Raw genomic sequence first — 19,572 nt, forward strand, 5'->3', positions numbered from 1 at the left:
ATCGTGTTTATTGTAATAGGCATATTTATTCAAAGTGCAATCTATCTATATCCATACTTAATATTATAAATGCGAAAGTGTGTCTGCCTGTCTGTCTGCTAGCCTTTCACGGCCCAATCGTTCAACCGATTTTGACGAAATTTGGTACAGAGTTAGCTTATATCCAGGGGAAGGACATAGGCTACTTTTTATCTCGGAAAATTGAAGAGTTCCCACGGGATTTCAAAAACCTAAGTCCACGCGGATGAAGTCGTGGGCATCATCTAGTTTACAACAAGGAAGAGATTTTAAAATGACGTGAGAGTCCAGCTCTTCAACGATAGGGAGTCTGGAGTCCTTACAAGAATCCTCCTCAAGGGCGATGAAGGCTGCGTACCGATAGACACGGACGGCCTAATAATATTTGATAGTCGGTTCAGCACTATAGTAAGCTCGGAAGACCACCTAATTGATGAGGTCTTTCCGAGCTTATAACAGAATTACAGAACCTAAGCAACGAGGAGTGGTTGTGCGAAGGTGCAATTATGGCGCCTAAGAACGTATCAGCGGAAAAAGAAGAATTTCTCGCTGTGAATAAGTTTTTACAAGCTTCATTTGTTTCATGTCTTTCTCTTTGCCAACTTACTCTTAGCAAATTCAAATATTTTTTTACGTGTACAAACTTATTCACCTCGGGTAACAAAGCGGGGCGCAGCTAGTGTTAGATGTTTTTTTTCATTAGATTATCGATAAATAACCGAATATTTTATTAGCTGATTCCTAAATCGTTTTTATTGTACGAGGTCTTTACTTTAATAAATATTTTTGTGGGGCGCAGGTAAAAGTTGTTTATACAAGGAAATTGTTGTTTGTCCACCTTCCAGATTCTGTTGGGGTTTGAATATTTAAGGATGCTTCTTCGATCTGACTTGCTCCTGGTATTTAACAAGGAATAGCTTGTATTATTGTGTAGTCTAATACGGAATACCGTCTGTTTATTCAAATCCCGCTTTGTCAAAAATCACAAGTTTTCAGGAGAAAATGCTAAAAATGGATTTTAGAAAATTGCATTAAATCACTTGGCTGCTTGGCTTGGCTTAGTGATGCTATGAATCAACATAGATATTATGTTAGCTAAAAACGAGTTTCGCAGGCACCACGCCGCCTAACGGCATCCCACAAACTATTTACTAATTATTATTAGTGGTCTGTATGGCATCCAAACGAATTTTAATACTAATTTGAATTTTGTGTAGTCCACGCGGAACAAGTCGCGGGCATAAGCTAGTTCACTGTAAATGTTTGGAGAGTAAAGTTTATTCTGGTACTTTAAAATTACTTATCATGATTAATAATTTCGAAGTCAAATTTTCATCGTAGTATCGTCAAGGTAAATTACTTACCAAGAAGTTAGAAACAAGCACGAAGTTAATTGATAATTATTTTATCGACCGATTTTCTAATTAATGTTGTTGGAATACGTTTACTTAAAATCTTGTCTTAAAATCTTCTTATTTAAAAAAACTGTTTTTGTACTTATCACATACTTATCAAGCGGACCAACAAACAAAACCGGCCAAGTTGTGTGAGTCACACTCGCGCTGTCATGAGGCGCCATGTTGTCAGGAAAGCGTTTTGGCGGCATATTTAATTTTTTTTTTATTCACATACAAGTTAGCCCTTGACTGCAATACCACCTGGTGGTAAGTAATGATGCATTCTAAGATGGATGCGGGCTAATCGGGACATTTATTGTTTTCGTTTTTTCTTGCACAATAATATGTAATGGAACCTCAAATACACATTTTCTATAGAGTCCTTAGACCAGCCATACACGGACAGCTTGAAGCAGTCAGGGTGGACTGCTTCCAGCTGCGACTGCATATTGAACTACAGACTTCTACGTACGTACATACAAGAACCGCTCAAGCAGTTGCAACTGCTTCGGGCGGTTGGGCGTCAAGCAGTTGCCTGGCATACACTGACTGCTCGAGCTGTCCGCACTGTACCTCCACCCGCGCTCCTCATTTCACGTCGCGCACGCTTCAAGCTGTTGACTCCGCTGACTGCAAGAGCGGTCCGTTAGCGGTATGTTGATCACTGGCTAACCGCTCGAGCAGTCCGTGTATGGCCGGCCTTAGACATAACTAAAAACCTGTCAAAATACCCTATTGCAGTCAAGAGTTTTAACGGTTTTTTTTAAATCTCTTTTATTTTTAGTTAAATTTAATTTAAAAGTTCCATTGTGAAAAAATCCAATTAACGCAACGAAAATAATGTCAATTCACCGCACGCCTCGCCGTGAGAGACGGACGAGCTCTCCGAAAATGTAGAGTGGTGCCAAATTACATTTTAATTTTATTTTAATTAACGGAATTGTATGCAACCGGAAAAGCGAATTTCTTGTTATTGAATTGTATTTACTTACTTGTCAAGTAGGAGAACCAAAGTAACCGACATAGCTCAGCGAGTTGTGAAACGTTGGGATCCCAAGGTGCTAGAATCGCGATCTCGCACCGGAAAACGCAGCGTTGAAAGAAAATCTATACTTAATATTATAAATGCGAAAGTGTCTGTCTGTCAGTCTGTCTGTCTGTCTGCTAGCTTTTCACGGCCTATCCGTTCAACCGATTTTGATAAAATTTGGTACAGAGATAGTTTGCATCCCGGGGAAGAACATAGGCTACTCTTTATCCCGGAAAATCAAAGAGTTCCCACGGGATTTTCAAAAACCGAAATTCACGCGGACGAAGTCGCGGCCATCATCTAGTTTAATATTAAATTTACCGACACTCAAGGACCCCAAAATATAAAAATCAGGGGATTCGCTGAGAAAAAAGTATAATATGGAAAACTTTCAGGCATGCAGGTTTCCGTGCGATATTTAATTCAATTAAAAAATCCTATAAAATTATAAGACTAACAGCTGTTAAGGCCGTCATGTACTCAGTTAATAAACACAAAAGCGCTTCGAAATGAGATATCTCAGTATAAATATTTCTTTAGTAGCTTTTCTAAACACTCATTTTCCTTAGAATAGAAAGTCCTGACCCAGTTACACTCCGGGAAATGTAAAGAAAAATAATATTATAGTACCTACCCAGGCTATTCAAAAGATTTGTGCACAGTATGAATCCGGAGAGGCATTTGACCGATATTTTTTGCTACAGACCCTTAACCTAAAAACTTATTTTAAACCATTGCACCGAATAATGAACGAATTGCTACACAATGTTTTATTAATACTTCTGAATTACTTACTTACTGCAAATTTTACTAAGTATCAAAATTATTTTAGATTTTTATTTTTTTTTAACTATTTATTTTATAGTTTTATTATATGGTAAAATATTATGATTGTACAACAACAACAATGTAATAAGTTTGTAATAATTATAAACTAATTTTTAGTCAGAATTTCAATCCATTAAAACTTTTTTTCACGGTTAGTTAACTGTAAAATGTATTGTATTTGAAAAGAAAGAAGTATAATATTATGTAATTATTGTTTATTTTAAGTATCAATAATGAAATGGCAAGTAGCAAATGATTTAATTAGTATCACGATTTTGAACTTAATTAACAAAATACTTGTGTAGGACTATTTTTGCCAGTAGGTATGTACCTAATTAGAGTAACAGAAGTCAATGAACTGAAATTATAAAGAAATACCTAGTACTTTCCTACTTAATACTAATATTATTATAAGGTTAATATCATTGTAAGAGTTATATTTTATCCTCACAACATATTATTACATGTTGAAATGTGAAAAGGTGATTTAATTAACTAATTTAAGTCAATATATTGAAAAATAGAATTAAGTATAACTATGTTTAAGATAAAGTGTGTTTTGTTATCTTTATTGGGAAATAAAGGCTATTATTATTATTATTATTTATTTTATTATTGCCATAGCAAAATTATATATTTTGTAATAGCTTATGCCCGAGGACTACCAACAGTGGCGTGCGCAGTGTTTGAAGTCAGGGTAGGCATTAGATAGGTAGGAACCTATTTACTGGCAGGTCATAATGAAAAATATGCATTGAGCTATTATTGAGGGGTAAGCAGTGCATTTATGCCTCTATGACCTGCACGCCACTGACTACCAACCCCTTTTTTACCCCCTTAGGGTGTAATTCCTTTCTTAGCGGATCTCTACTGCATATAGTTATATACCTACTACTGTATGCTTTGATAGATCAGTCAGTTAGTCAACTTTTCTTTTTATAATATTTAAATAAAATAAAAATAAAAATCTTTTTTAGTCGTATAAACTTTTACAAGCACTTACGAATAGTCGGATGCATCTACCATACTATTAACTAGCTGATGCCCGCGACTTCGTCCGCGTGGAATTAGGTTTTTTAAAAATCCCGTGGGAACTCTTTGATTTTCCGGGATGAAAAGTAGCCTATGTCACTCTCCAGGTCTTTATCTATACCCATGCAAAATGCATACAAAAAGTGATTGAAAGACAAACCAACAAACAAACACACCTTCGCATTTATAATAAGGGTACTGGTACTATACTGTATGCTTTGATATAGATCAGTCAGTTAGTCAACTTTTCCTCTTTATAATATTAGTGTAGATTAGATAATTGAAATATTCAGAGACTCCTCCGATGAATAATAATTAGACGGAAATGATAGTCCCCAAGCTCGATAAAAATATAGTCTACGAACCGCGAAGTATACCTAGGCACAAAAACATACTTATCTATTGTATAGGTACGGAAATAACAAGTATTTTCTTTGTTTTCACCTAGATATTATTATTTTAGCGTTTAAACTACCGTGAGTGATTTCCATTCTAAATAATATCTGTGCCGGCTTTACTCACGTGTGTAGTCGACGTTAGCCCGACTAGTTTCGAACCCATACGGGGTCCTTTTTCAAGGGAGTCCGTTCGCGCACGCGCCGCGGTTTTGACGGTCTTTGTCAGACAGAGCCGGGACAGATATTATTTAGAATAGATATTATTATCTTTATTTTTACACAATTCTTCCCAACTTATTCAAATTAAGTAGGTAAATAAAGTAATACCTACTTAATATTTACCTACTCACTGCTATTTAATACATTAGTGAAGTATGTACTCGGTATGTATTAGCTAATTAATGAGCTACTTTGCTTAAGTAGGTACTCTAAACAGCTAACTACCTAATCTAAGTACTTACCGTATGTGCAAATAATTATTATATAATTATTAAGTATTATCTAATATCCGAATACGAATTAAGTATTCTAAAAATCTTTGAATACAAAATGAAAATATTGCCAAATTACACAAGAAATAAGACATCTCATGAACCACTCATGAACAAATCTAAAACTAGTCTAACTTCAAGGAAAAAATGAAAAAGACATAAGTGTGCTGTGTGTACGTCTTAGCCGTCCTATACTAATATTATGAACTAGTAGGTAGATGCCTGCGACTTCGTTAACGTGGATTTAGGTATTTTTGTTATTTTAAGTCTCCCGCGGGAGCTTTTTGATTTTCTGGTATCGAAAGTAGCTTAAAATTAAGTATACCGATGCAAAAAAATCACGCTTGTTTACGGAGACGCGGGGCGTCGTGCGTCGCTTGTGGCGTGACGTCTCGCGGCCCGTCGTACGTTTTTTTTGGTTATAGATAAATAAATAAATAAATAAAAATCTTTTTTATTCGTATAAACTTTTACAAGCACTTACGAATAGTCGGATGCATCTACCACTGGTTCGGAATGCCTTTCCTACCGAGAAGAACCAGCAAGAAACTCGGCGTTATGGTTATGGTGAGGAGGCGCGTGAAGCGGCACTGATCATCGCACGCGTAATCACAAACATATGGCTATATACGATTTATTTATTTATTTATTTTTATTATTCATGTACCAAAATTGTAGTTACAAAGTAATAATAAATTAAGTTACATTGGAAATGCTTATCTCTGAACAGAGATTTCTTCCAGCTTCCCATTCAAGGTTGTGAGTACGATGTTGTTCATAGAGATGCGAGGCGGGAAGAGTGGCGGTGCCCGCCGCTGTGCCCGCGGCGTTGCACGCGGCGGGCGCGTCTGCGTTATGCGATTTCCAAATAAAGACTGGCAGAAGGTTCCGCTGCGGGCATCGCTTCATCGAGAATTGCCGCTGCGTGCGCCGCCACGATGAGCGCCGCGTGAGACGCGTCGATGCGATCCGCGATCTCAGCCGCAAAAAACGCTCCATCTCAAACAAACGCGTATAAAATTGCTTCTCCGTAAACGCACTCATACAACGCCATATGGGCCGCGCCGCCCATCGCAACGGGTGACGCCCCGCGTCTCCGTAAACGAGGCCTAGTCCATTAGTAATCAATCTATACCACTCGCTGTTCTATCAAACATAAAAATAACAGAGATGTGTCACAATTTGCATAAAACACGAAAATCCGTGTAGATCTTCTGAGAAAACGGGGAACTTGGAAGGCAAATAATTTCCCTATATAAACAAAATTTCACTTCCGCCCCACAAAAAAGTATTAAAGCAAACACCGAGTACAATGGAATCGTTTATGTGGCATCGAAATGGAAAAATATTTTTCCGATATTTGAAGAAAAATCGAGTTATTCCATTCGTTCTCGTTCATAACGGTTAAAAAAGCACCGACAGTCTGGCTAGGATTGCAACGATAAGATACTAGATTAAACGAGTTTTCTTAGTAAGTACAAATATTTTTCTGTGAAACCTATCATGTAAACTTTTATTAAGATGATACCCGCGACTTCATCTGCGTGGATTTAGGTTTTTAAAATCCGAAGATCCTGCCATCTGTCGTGGGCTATACTTGATGCATGGAGTTTCTGGAAGTAAAGTCTCCGCACTGGACAGCGGACTTGGCGCCGTCGTGCGGAGACCCATCCCGACCTGACACACACACGGACTTACAATATGTCCACGCGCGGCGAAGTGGCTTGAGCCACCCGCTGCGCGGTGAACTAACGGTAGAGATACAAATCACTATATCACTATATCAAGCCAAGAGGCGGGCCCTAGCCGGTGAAATCCCGGCTTAAAGAACCAGGGCACAAAGTTGCCCTGCGCGCACCCGGGTAAGACCAAGCCTCGAGGCTCGAGGCCCGTACCCCCGTCTGGCCGTTCGGCGGGGTGATTACGTAAAACGTTGTAGTAGCGACAGCAACGCGACAGCAGTAGCAATCCGACAGATCATTTGCTGTCTCTCTTCTTCTTCTTCCAATTTTGCTTTGTGGCTATTGCTGTCTCTCTCTAGCCGGACGTTTGACAGCAATGATCGCGAGATTTATGCCTGTCACAAGCCTGTCGCGAGATACGGAGAAGATCCGCACACACAGTAAAAGTTTTCATACCTTTGAGAACCTTATTTATATCCATAGGCGCATAACGGCCCTGTTTCTGAACCGTAGTCCGTATATCAAATGTTTAATGTATTTTGTGACCGTGATCGAACCAAAACTTCTTGCTGGTAAGCTCCGTCACGTTACAAAGACTCACAAAACACTTCTGTTATCTAAGGGAAGGACAAAAATATTATTCCAAACTCGAAAAGAAAAATCATCAAAACTGAATTCGTTTGACTTCAGAAGCGTAACAATAACACAAAACTTTTGTGCCATTTTTGATGAACGCACAAAAATTTTTTCCCGTCCTATTAAGTCAGTCCATCAATTATTTTGTACGAAAAACCAACAGAGACATTTTCCTTTAGGGGGAGAGACTATGGGGAAGATTTTTTTCTGGCAGTGCGCTGGACCATTGGGTCAAATACCTATATCTTTCTTTATTTATATAAAGTTCAAAGTCCTGACTGACTGACTGACTTATATATCAACGGACAGCCTAAACCACTGGTCCTAGAGACATGAAATTTGGAGGATGTGTATTTTGTAAAGAGTAGGTATCCATTACGAAAGATTTTGAGAAATTCCACCCCTAAGTGGGTTAAATGGGGGATGGAAATTTGTATGAATGTCTGTCATTTTTAAAGTTATTTCCATGAAAATTGATATTTGGGTTTTCGGTCACAAATGAAGAAATACGTGATTCAGGATTTTTGGAACTTCAACCTCCCATGTCGATTTTCTTAATTCCACCCGAGTGAAGCCGGGGCGGGTCAGCTAGTGCTCTGTAATTTTTAGAAATTCACTTCGATTCGCTGCGACTACACATCAACCCTAAGAAAATTACTTGTCGTTGTTTCAGATGAAATGGCGAGTGGCTGGCGGGATGGGCATACCGTTCGCCGCTGCTGTCTTCTGCATGCTGCCCCTCTTCACATCCTCCAATGGAGACATACGTGAGCACCCCTTTTTATTCCTCTCCACGTCTTTTTTTTAGGGTTCTGTACCTCAAAATAAAAAAGGAACCCTTATAGGATCACTTCGTTGTCCGTCTGTCTATCTGTCTGTCCACTTAGCCCCCGCAATGAGTAAGCGCGGGGGCTAAGCGTGTGTGTCCCCATCTTGATTGCCACGTTCGTCGACCTGTCGCGGAATATAGTTGTAAAAAATAAAAAAAATCTCTAGCAAATATCAATGTGTTCATACTTTTTTATCTGTCTCTTACATCCATTTTAAATCCATAGGGCATCACGGGACATCGCGAGCACGCGGTTGGCGAGGCAATGCCCCGGCCGCCGACGTGACAGCCAACAATTCCGTCAGCAACGTGACAGCGCAGCTCGGCGGGACGGCTTACTTGCACTGTCTCGTCGGACACTTGAGCGAAAGAGGCGTAAGTACTATTTATTGAGACATAATACACAACAACTCCGTCAGGTACGTGACAGCGCAGATCGGTGGGACGGCTTACTTGCACTGTCTCGTCGGACACTTGAGCGAAAGAGGCGTAAGTACTATTTATTGAGACATAATACACAACAACTCCGTCAGGTACGTGACAGCGCAGATCGGTGGGACGGCTTACTTGCACTGTCTCGTCGGACACTTGAGCGAAAGAGGCGTAAGTACTATTTATTGAGACATAATACACAACAACTCCGTCAGCTACGTGTCAGCGCGGCTCGGCGGGACATCTTACTTGCACTGTCTCGTCGGACACTTGAGCGAAATAGGCGTAAGTACCATTTATTAAAATTTCATAGACAATACAATTAAGTGGTCGTTGTTGTCCCAAACGATAGAAGTCCACTTATAGGTGAAGGACTCTCGCAAGGATCTCCACAGAACACGGTCTAGCTTACGTCCAGCAGTTTCAGCTACTCACACGATTGAGTCACATTGTCACACCAATATGACGATCTTAACGATAAGATCGTCATAATGGTGTGACAATGTAAAACTTAGTAACGCAACAGCACACTTCGACGGGATAGCGTACCGTTACAGACATCATCATGATCAACCCATCGCTGGCTCACTACAGAGAACGGGTCTCTTCTCAGAGTGAGAAGTGTTTGGTCTACCACGCTGGCCAAGTCCGGATTGACAGACTTCACACAACTTTGTAAACATTATGGAGAACTCTCAGGCATGCAGGTTTCCTCACGATGTTTTTCTTTACCATTAAAGCATAGTGATATTTAATCACTTAAAATGCACATAACTCCGAAAAGTTAGAGATGCGTGCCCGGGATCGAACCTCCGACCTCCGATTAGGAGGCGAATGCCTCAACCACTAGCCTATCACTGCAAATAAATAGTAATATCGCTGCGTACCGTAAACACCTGCTGTAAGCGTAACCTGTCTCCTTTTTTTAGCTATTTATGGCAAAGAACAACTTTTATTAAAGCAGCAAAAGTGCTCCAAACTACGCGACGAAATGTGACGAAACAAAGCTAAAGTTTTAGTAATAAGTATACGAAAAAACAAAAAAGTTTTATCGAAATGTGTACTTATCACAAAAATCAAAGAAAATCCCATGAAAATCCTTTGAAAAACTTCAGGAGAAATAGCTAATTACGAACTTCGCTGATCGTAATCTCACGCCGTCGCAATGCAGATTGTAGGAGTCACAACAGTCTTTGTTAAAGGGAACGTATGTATATTGTGTTTGGTATTAACTAGGGCGACCAGGTGATTTGGGTTTCTAGGATTTTCCTATAAATTGTTACTCAAGAAACACTCGAGTACAAAATATCCAAAAGCGTGTCCAAACTACATACTCAGGTAGGCGTTATGCTACTTCCTTAGTACTAATATTATAAATGTGAAAGTGTGGATTTTTGGATGTTTGGATGTTTGTTACTAAATCACGCCAAAACGGCTGAACGGATTTAGATGAAATTTGGAATGGATATAAATTATACCCTGGATTAACACATAGGCTACTTTTTATTCCGGAAAATCAAAGAGTTCCCGCAGGATTTTGAAAAATGTAAATCTATGCGGATGAAGTCGCGGGCATCAGCTAGTTACAATATAAATATTGCTCAATATAAGGCAACCTGTTGTATAAAAACTTACTTTGTTTCTGGCTGACTGTTTGCGTCATTGGGTCTTTATACTATTTTCAAGCCTGCCAGAAACCAGCAGCTTATATGCCTACTTATTACGACTGCTTCCTAATGCGAGCAGAATTTGTCTGCAGATGGTAAGCTATATTTAGTCACCTATTCGTATAAATAACGAACTTTAATTTCAAAGAGAATAATAGAGCGTAAACAATAAACATTTTTTTACTATTGGATAAACCATACTATTCCTATAAAAACTGTCCCTATAAAATATGCAAAAATATATTTTAATCATGGGTATTAGAGCAATGTGTTACTAATTTTGCACCAGTTGTATCACCGCACGGCTCAACGGCATAAGCTAGTTATCTATATTGTCTAAGATAAATTTCTAGAAAATAATGTCCCAGAACATTTATCGATATAGTAACTCTTGTACTAGAGCAGCGTGGAACTAATATCTTCCTGTTTATTTCGCAGCAAGTGTCGTGGATTAGAAAGCGGGATTGGTAGATCTCGAGCTCTGGAAAGTTACAGTACCCGGCAGGAAAAATTGCACATCGAACTTTAGAATGAAATAACGATTTTGTAGAGCTTTGTCTCTGTCATTGAGCCCGACAAAACTTTACACAGATACTAGCTTATGCTTGCGACTTCGTCCGCGTGGACTACACAAATTTCAAACCAATATTTCACCCCATTAGGGGTTGAACTTTCAAAAATCCTTTCTTAGCGAATGCCTACGTCATAATAGCTATCTGCATGTCAAATTTCAGCCTGATCCGTCCAGTAGTTTGAGCTGTGCATTGATAGATTAGCCAGTCAGTCAGTCAGTCAGTCAGCTTTTTCTGACGATATATCTAGATGAGTGACAGAGACGATGCTCTACGAAGCCGAAATCTCTTTCTATAGTTCGATGTGCAATATTTTCTGCCACGTTGTGTATCTCTGTTGTTAAAAAAGACAGTTTTATAAAAAATAATGTCCAAGAAAATTATTAAAGATAGTAACCCTATATATACTCTTGTACTAGAGCAGCGAGGAACTAATATGGCCCTGTTTATTTCACAGCAAGTGTCGTGGATTAGGAAGCGGGATTGGCACATCCTGAGCTCGGGGAAGTTCACTTACACGAACGATGAAAGATTTCAGGTGAGTTAAATACTTACAATAATTATTTTGTTTTCATATAGAGCCTCAATAGCTCAACCGGTAAAGGAGTGGACTGAAAAACCAAAAGGTCGACGGTTCAAACCCCGCCCGTTGCACTATTGTCGTACCTACTCCTAGCACAAGCCTGACGCTTAGTTGGAGAGGAAAGGGGAATATTAGTCATTTAACATGGCTAATATTCTTTAAAAAAAAAAAAAAACTATTATTCACTAACTAACACCAGCTTATAGGTAGGTTTATACGTAGGTAAAAGATGAAGCTGACTAACTGACTGTCATATCAACGTACCCTACAGCTCTATCCGTTGGTTCTATAAACTTAAGATTTTGAATGTAGGTTCTCTCTATAAGGTTAATTCTCATAAAAAGATTTTGGGGAAAATCCAAATTTTAAAAAACCTTAACCCACGTGGACAACGGCGCGAGAAAATCCTAGTAGGTATAATATAATTTACGAAGTTGTGTTCGCCTCACTGACCTTCTTCAAAACCTCATCTCATCATTCTCGTTTCATTATTTCCGAGAGGTGTAACAAAAATAATCAAAAGCAATTTCGTAACTCTGTTGCGGACCCAACATTGTTACGAATAGATCACGTCCTTCGAGTTTGTAGATTGGATTCGGACCGGTCGATATTATTAATTATACCTAGTCTCGCTTGTTAGTTAGAACTTAGTCTGGGTTAGCCAATAAGAATATTATCCTTACCTAAATCCACAAATAATAACCAAGGGTTAATTCAGGCACAAATACTGAAAGATAAACTGTTTGAGAGCTATTATACAAAACGAAAGCTTCGTAAGTAATTATAATCTAAACCCAGTCTGATTAGAGGCCGGTTCTGTTTTTAATCTTATAGAAAACCCTAACTAAAACATACGCACAAACAGTAGTTCCAGTGCACAAATAGAGAATTTAGTCAGAATTAGTGGTCTGAGTCATCATCAGTTAATTCGATAGTCATCTAAAATCCGCGGAACGGGTTAACGTTTTCATTAGTGCTCCGAAGCGTTAATTCCGCGGTTTTCGATTCGTGCCCATTCATCGTTTGGTGCTGAAGTATCTGATTTCCAGTTTCCGTTAATTAATTTTGTTTTAGTTGTATTTTGTAAGGTTGCTTCATTACGAGTGCTACATTTGTGTATTTAAAATAACTACTTTTTACCGACTTTCAAAAACGAGGTAGTTCTTAAGGAATGTTTGTTTTATTTAGGTGTTTAATGGTGTTTTAAGACAAAAATTAAAAGTAAATATACCTAACGCATAAAATACAAGAGTAGGTTTACCATACAGTGTATAGTTAAACTAACCTAACTAAAGCATAAATCGCACAAACAGTAGTTCCAGTGCAAAAATAGAGAATTTAGTCAGAATTAGTGATTGAGTCATCATCAGTTAATTCGATAGTCATCTAAAATCCGCGGAACGGGTTAATGTTTTCATTAGTGCTCCGAAGCGTTAATTCCGCGGTTTTCGATTCGTGCCCATTCACGGTTTGGTGCTGAAGTATCAAATTTCTTGTTTCCGTTAATTAGTTTTGTTTTAGTAGTATTTTGTAGGGTTGCTGCATTGCGAGTTCCTACTGAGCCGAGTTTCTTGCTGGTTATTCTCGGTAGGAAAGGCGTTCCCAATCAGTGCCATGCCAGTGGTAGATGCATTTGACGATACAAAAGTAGGTAAAAAGTTTAATTGAATAAACGGGTAACGCAGGTAACGCTGCCAGCGTTCTGGGCACCCTGCCTCGTTGCGGTGGTTTAGATGATATTTTCGATCTGTAATTTTTATGTTCTAGAATAAGTTTGGTATTTTTGTTTATTGTATTTTCATATAAATATGTAAAAAATAAAAAAAAAATCATATTGAAAAAAAAATATTTTTATTTCATTCTTATTTTAAGTATTTATTTGTTAAACATACCTACTTTTTAACGGACTTTCAAAAATGAAGCAGTTTTTAATTCGGAGCATGTATTTTGTTTTGGTGTCTTAGGAGAAAATTGTAACAGTTAACATACCTCAAGCAAAAATACAAGCGTAGCCTGTATACAATATAACATACATAACTAAACTAACTTAACTAAAACATAAATCGCACAAACAGTAGTTCGAGTGCACAAATAGAGAATTTAGTCAGAGTTAGTGTACTGAGTCATCATCAGTTAATTCGATAGTCATCTAAAATCCGCGGAACGGGTTAGCGTTTTCATTAGTACTTCGAAGCGTTAATTTCGCGGTTTTCGATTCGTGCCCATTCATCGTTTGGTGCTAAAGTATCTAATTATTTTCGTGTATTCGCTAATTAATTTTGCTTTAGTTAGTGTGAGGGTTGCTGTATTGCTAGTGCATTCATTTATTTGACTACCTATAGTTTTATCTTTACCTTTATTTAATTTAGCCCTTGTTGAGGCACCAACTTGACAAACCAACAAACAAACACACTTTCGCATTTATAAGAGCGGTAGTGATACGCACCTACAGTACGCGGCCGAAAGTAATGTACATATCGACCTTTGGAAGGAGATAGCAGATTTGTAGAGCGTTGTCTCTGTCGTTGAGACCGACAAAACGTCATATAGGTTTGAGTGACAGAGATAACGCTCTACAAAGCCGAAATGTCATTCTAAGGCCAATGTACATTACTTTCAGCTGCGTACTGTACAATGTAACTCATACGAGTTATCATCAGGGAGGCTGACTGATCGTAAATTACACGCAGATCTGATACGCACATTGTATCAAGCTCAATAAATCTTAACAGACAAATTACATCAGATTAGGTACTTGTGTACTATGCATTTTGATCGGGAAGATCATTTGCAAAGTTTCGGTTAAATTTAAGTTACTTCTAAAGTACAGTACGTGGCCGAAAGTAATGTACATCGACCTTTAGAATAAGATAGCAGATTTGTAGAGCACTCTCTCTGTCGTCGAGACCGACAAAACGTCATATAGGTATGAGTGACAGAAACAACGCTGTACAAAGCCGAAATGTCATTTTAAAAGCCGATGTACAATTTCTACATGATTTTAAATGTAGTGTCTTTGTTTTTAAACATAACCAAGAAAAATACTACCTACTAACAAAAGAAATTAAAATAAAATCAGAATAACTAAGAAATGTGTAATTTTGTACTGAGGTTCCCTTTACAATACACACAAGGACTAATGCCGGATTTTTCAAAAACGAGAGCAACGCCGTAGGCGTTCGAGCGTATAGATATTATAATAAATATTGTAGTACTGCTTATAGCTTATTCGCGCGACTTCGTCCGCGTGGACTACACAAATTTCAGACCCTTATTTTGGGGGTTGAATTTTCAAAAATCCTTTCTTAGGATAGATGTCTACCTCATAATAGCTATGTGCACGCCAAACAGCCCGATCCGTCCAGTAGTTTGAGCTGTGCGTTGATAGATCAGTCAGTCAGTCAGTTAATCAGTCAGTCAGTCTGTCAGCTTTTCAGTATAGATTACACCTTCTACCTAATAACCTAATAATATCCGCCATACTTGTCACATACCGAACTCACAGACCCAAGAGATGTCAAACAATTCGCGCCAGAGATTTTCTGTTCTATTTCATTTATTAAAGTGTGCCGAGGAAAACATAGCTGACTGACTCTGTAAGGGTAAACCAGGATGGAATTTTCGATATCTTTTCACACAATAATATCCCGTACAGGCACAACACGACCCATCCAATGAATTAATGAATTGCAAAATGTGGTTCGATGTGTTTTTTTTCAGGGTTCATGTATGTATGTGAGTTTCTTTATTCCATCATGACTTCTAAATGCTTGAACAGATTTGGATTTATGGGGTACCAATCGTTAGAAGCTTTACATACTCCTAATTGACACTGGCTATAATTTTTTTGAATTTTTTTTAATGCATTTTGGATTGTGAAACCAAAAGAAGTCTTTATTTATTATTATTATTATTTTATAAAGAATATTAGCCAAGTTTATTATGCTAACTAATATTCCCGTTTGCCCTCCAACTAAGCGTTAAGCTTGTACTAGGAGTAGATACGACTCCTCGAGTCGGAAGGCGCACCTTTGTGTTCCTGGTGCGCCTCAGACGGTGTGTAGGGACTTCATTGGTCCCCTGAGGTGGGTCCTCAGCAGGCGCCGCTGGCTGGGTTGCGCGAACGTGTTTGGCCCCGTAGCCCAGCCACCAGGCGATGCGTGGAACATCGTGGGGTTTTAGTCGGTAAGAGTCCGACATAACCTCCGTACCTCCCCGGGTGCGGATTCATGAGGATTTCCCCACGGGGGGGGGAAAAAAAAAGGAGTAGACACGACGATAGTACAACGGGTGGGGTTTGAACCTGTGACCTACCGCATTTTAGTCCGCTCCTGTAACCGTTGAGCTATTGAGATACAAGTTAGCCCTTGACTACAATCTCACCTGGTGATAAGTGATGATGCAGTATATTACGGATGCGGGCTAACCTGGAAAGGGTATGGCAGGTTTTATTCAACCCATATCCCTTTGATTAATTTTTACGTTATTGTAGGTATGTAATAATTTTAATGTTATTGTATTTCAGGTGCTCCATGGGGAGGGATCAGAGGACTGGACTTTGCAAATCAAGTTCGTTCAGAAGAGAGACAACGGTACCTACGAATGTCAGGTAATAATAGTATTATACTAATATATTATTTTATTCGCTATTCGACATCACCAAGTTTGCTAGAGAAGCTTGGAGGAGGCTCGCCCAACACCGTAAAGAATGGCGCAAGAAAATAAATAAATAAGAACTAACCATGAATAAGAAGACTCTATTATTTAAGTTAATGAATAGGTGTTGATTTTCCATTACCATGTTCCAGTGTTAGATAGATAGATAGATAGAAATACATTATTGCACACAAAATATGAAAAAAAAAACTCAAACAACTGTATGCATAGGCGGCCTTATTGCTCAGAGAAATCTCCACCAGGCAACGTTTGGTGAAAGGAGAAACTAGGTGTGTTGGATAGTACCTACTTACACGCAATACACAGAATCTTATGTAGTAGTGTAAAATAAACATCTGACTGACGCTAGAGATCAACGAACGCTGCGTAAGTAGGCCATTCAGAGTTAATGTCGTAGGCATGACCCGAGTTTTGCACGCTATATATTGCGGGGCTAAAAAGTACTAAATCACTAAAACTACAAAATGAGGCAAATGGTTATTGGTATTGTATTGTGTTTTTTTTTAATAGAGATAGCGAGCAAACGAGCAAGCGGCTCACCTGATGTTAAGTGATTACCGCCGCCCATGAACATTTGCAGCACCAGAGGAATTCATTTGTTTAGGTAATAATATAACAATAACGTTTTTGCTAGCGTTCTGGTTACACACTGTATTGCGATCTCATCTGATTGTAAGTGAAGTGGATAGAAGCACACTAACCTTATTACTGTATCACTTGATGATACTTACGGTTTGCCGACCTACATACTATATTAATATCCGGACATAGTGTACGATATTACCTATGTACGTCATCAATCAATCCATACTAATATTATAAAGGCGAAAGTGTGTCTGTCTGTCTGTCTGTCTGTCTGTCTGCTAGCCTTTCACGGCTCATCCGTTCAACCGATTTTGCCGAAATTTGGTATAGCGATAGCTTGCATCCCGGGGAAGGACATAGGCTACTTTTTATCCCGGAAAATCAAAGAGTTCCCTAGGGATTTTCAAAAACATAAATCCACGCGGATGAAGTCGCGGGCATCATCTAGTACTATTATAAATGCGAAAGTGTGTCTGTCTGTCTGCTAGGCTTTCACGGCCTATCTGTTCAGCCGATTATGACGAAATTTGGTACAGAGATAGCTTGCATACCGGAAAAGTACTTTTTATATCGGAAAATGGATTAAAGAAATCTAAATCCATGCGGACGAAGTCGCTGGCATCATCTAGTACATTTATAAAAGAAAAGTTCTCACCCGCTGACTGACTGACTGAATAAAGCTAATTACCTATCAAGGCACAGCTCGATAAATATCGGGCTGAAATATGGCGGTAGAAATACCCATACAGGTAACTATAATGCGTTTGCCAATTATTATAATGGCATTTAAATAAACAATCTAACAGCCGTACTCAGAGTCGCTTAATCGTTACTTAAGTTTAGTTAAAACGAGACAGAGCTATATCTCTCACATAAATCCGTCTCGTTTTAACGCAATCTTAAGTAACGATTAGCGACTCTGAGTACGGCTGTTTATATGCTGATCCATGACTGTAAACAAGGGTTGTTTTCAAACAGTGAAAACATTTTTACGAATTTAAAAAAACATTCTGAAAAAATTCGTTACGAAATTTTGTAAGAACTACTTAATACATTTAAATCAGATAAATCTCTTGTCTTCTTAGCTCTCTAATAATATTATAATTCGTAAGCAAAGGAATTCCTCGAAAATGGTTGCTAAAAGGGGTTTTTACATTCATGCAATTTAAATTGCAAATGTTAGAGTGCTCTCGGGAACGGCGGCGCTGTTTGAGATGAAACTATTTTAAGTATAGTGGATAGGTACCTATACCTATTTACTAGAGATACATTTTAATATACCTACATTAAGACTGCATTACATTCATCGGCAAAGCTCAGAGTCACTCAGCGGGCGACGGAGAGAGCTATGCTTGGAGTTTCTCTACGTGATCAAATCAAAAATGAGGAGATCCATAGGAGAACTAGAGTAACCGACATAGCTCAACGGGTTGCGAAGCTGAAGTGACAATGGGCAGGGCACATAGTTCGTTATACCGATAGACGTTGGAGTCCCAAGGAGCTGGAATGGCGACCTCGCAGCGGAAGACGTATGTCCAGCTGTGAATGGATATCGGTTGATGATGATGATGATGATGGTCATCATCACTAAGCTATCACACGATGAATGTCATATTCATCGTGTGATAGCTTAGTGATTAGGACGTCCGCCTTCTAATCGGACGTCTGGGGTTCGAACCCGGGCACGCACCTCTAACTTTTCGGAGCTATGTGCGTTTTAAGTAATTAAAAATATTACTTGCTATTATATAATGGTGAAGGAAAACATCGTGAAGAAACCTGCATGCCTGAAAGTTCACTTATAAGTGAACTCTCAGGCATATATAGATCTTTTAAACTACGCAACGGATTTTAATGCGGGTTTCACTAATTGATGTTTATAAATCATAGTTAAATATTGTTTTGGGTCAATTTGTTTTAAACACCCATGCGAATCCGGGGCAGGTCGCTAGTAAATAATAAATTAGTAATTAGTTTTATTTACATAAGGTTAATTTTGTTCAACATGCATAATTCAGTTAGTTGGCATAAACATGTAACAAAGTTCAAATAAAGCTAATTACAATTTCACAATTAGATAATTGCCAAATAAAAGCTCCCGTAGGATTAAAAACATGCAATTAAGTGTAAAAGGCACCGTAGAAAATGACAAAAGAGCTATTATTACAACGCAACTATTATATTAATGTTAAAGGGTAGTTTAATTCATACAACCCCCCTGACGAAGCAATTTTAAATAGGTACCTCAGTAGTCTAAATATATAAAACGAAAAGGTGACTGACTGAACATATCGATACCTCTGGGCTCAAAGGTCGTAAAGGACAAAACGCTACTTTTCAGGAGAAGCAAAAAACGAAAAAAATAAAATTCTTTTTTCTCTAGCACCTTCGTTTCTTTAGCTATTTAAATGAAACCTAGGAAGAAAGTGCTTAGAATTTATAGTGTTTTCTAAGGCAGTGTTCAAAAATTGCGCTAGTGCTGTATTTACTGAAATAGATTTCCTTTACGACCATAAATTTGAAAATAAATGTCCTTTACACCCTACAAATTATCGTTCTATGATATTACCTAAGGGCGTAAATCTACTTTACTGCACAAAACTGAACAAAATAAGGAAATAACCGACATGTGTAATTATTTTTAGGTTCTTAAGGCTCACCCGCTAAGGTATTCTGTAAGGATAAAATAATAATTACAGTTAAGTATTAAACGCA

The 19,572-nt window shown here is 38.4% G+C and overlaps 2 protein-coding genes across 3 annotated transcripts in view; both read left to right on the plus strand.

Annotated features, from left to right (window-relative positions):
• LOC117991784 (zwei Ig domain protein zig-8-like) overlaps window positions 1-19,572 on the plus strand; it is a 282,813-nt gene that overhangs the window by 237,217 nt on the left and 26,024 nt on the right. For both annotated transcript variants that reach the window (XM_034979391.2, XM_069505519.1), the window contains exons 2-5: window positions 8,186-8,279; window positions 8,568-8,716; window positions 11,470-11,550; window positions 16,121-16,204. In XM_034979391.2, the coding sequence (XP_034835282.1) occupies window positions 8,186-8,279; window positions 8,568-8,716; window positions 11,470-11,550; window positions 16,121-16,204 (408 nt within the window). The remainder of the gene's footprint in view (window positions 1-8,185; window positions 8,280-8,567; window positions 8,717-11,469; window positions 11,551-16,120; window positions 16,205-19,572) is intronic.
• The window catches only part of LOC117991552 (putative phosphatidate phosphatase), a 362,451-nt gene that overhangs the window by 108,510 nt on the left and 234,369 nt on the right, over window positions 1-19,572 (plus strand). The window lies entirely within an intron of this gene.

The sequence above is a fragment of the Maniola hyperantus genome, chromosome 20 (assembly GCF_902806685.2).
Source record: "Maniola hyperantus chromosome 20, iAphHyp1.2, whole genome shotgun sequence".
Classification (NCBI taxonomy): domain Eukaryota; kingdom Metazoa; phylum Arthropoda; class Insecta; order Lepidoptera; family Nymphalidae; genus Maniola; species Maniola hyperantus.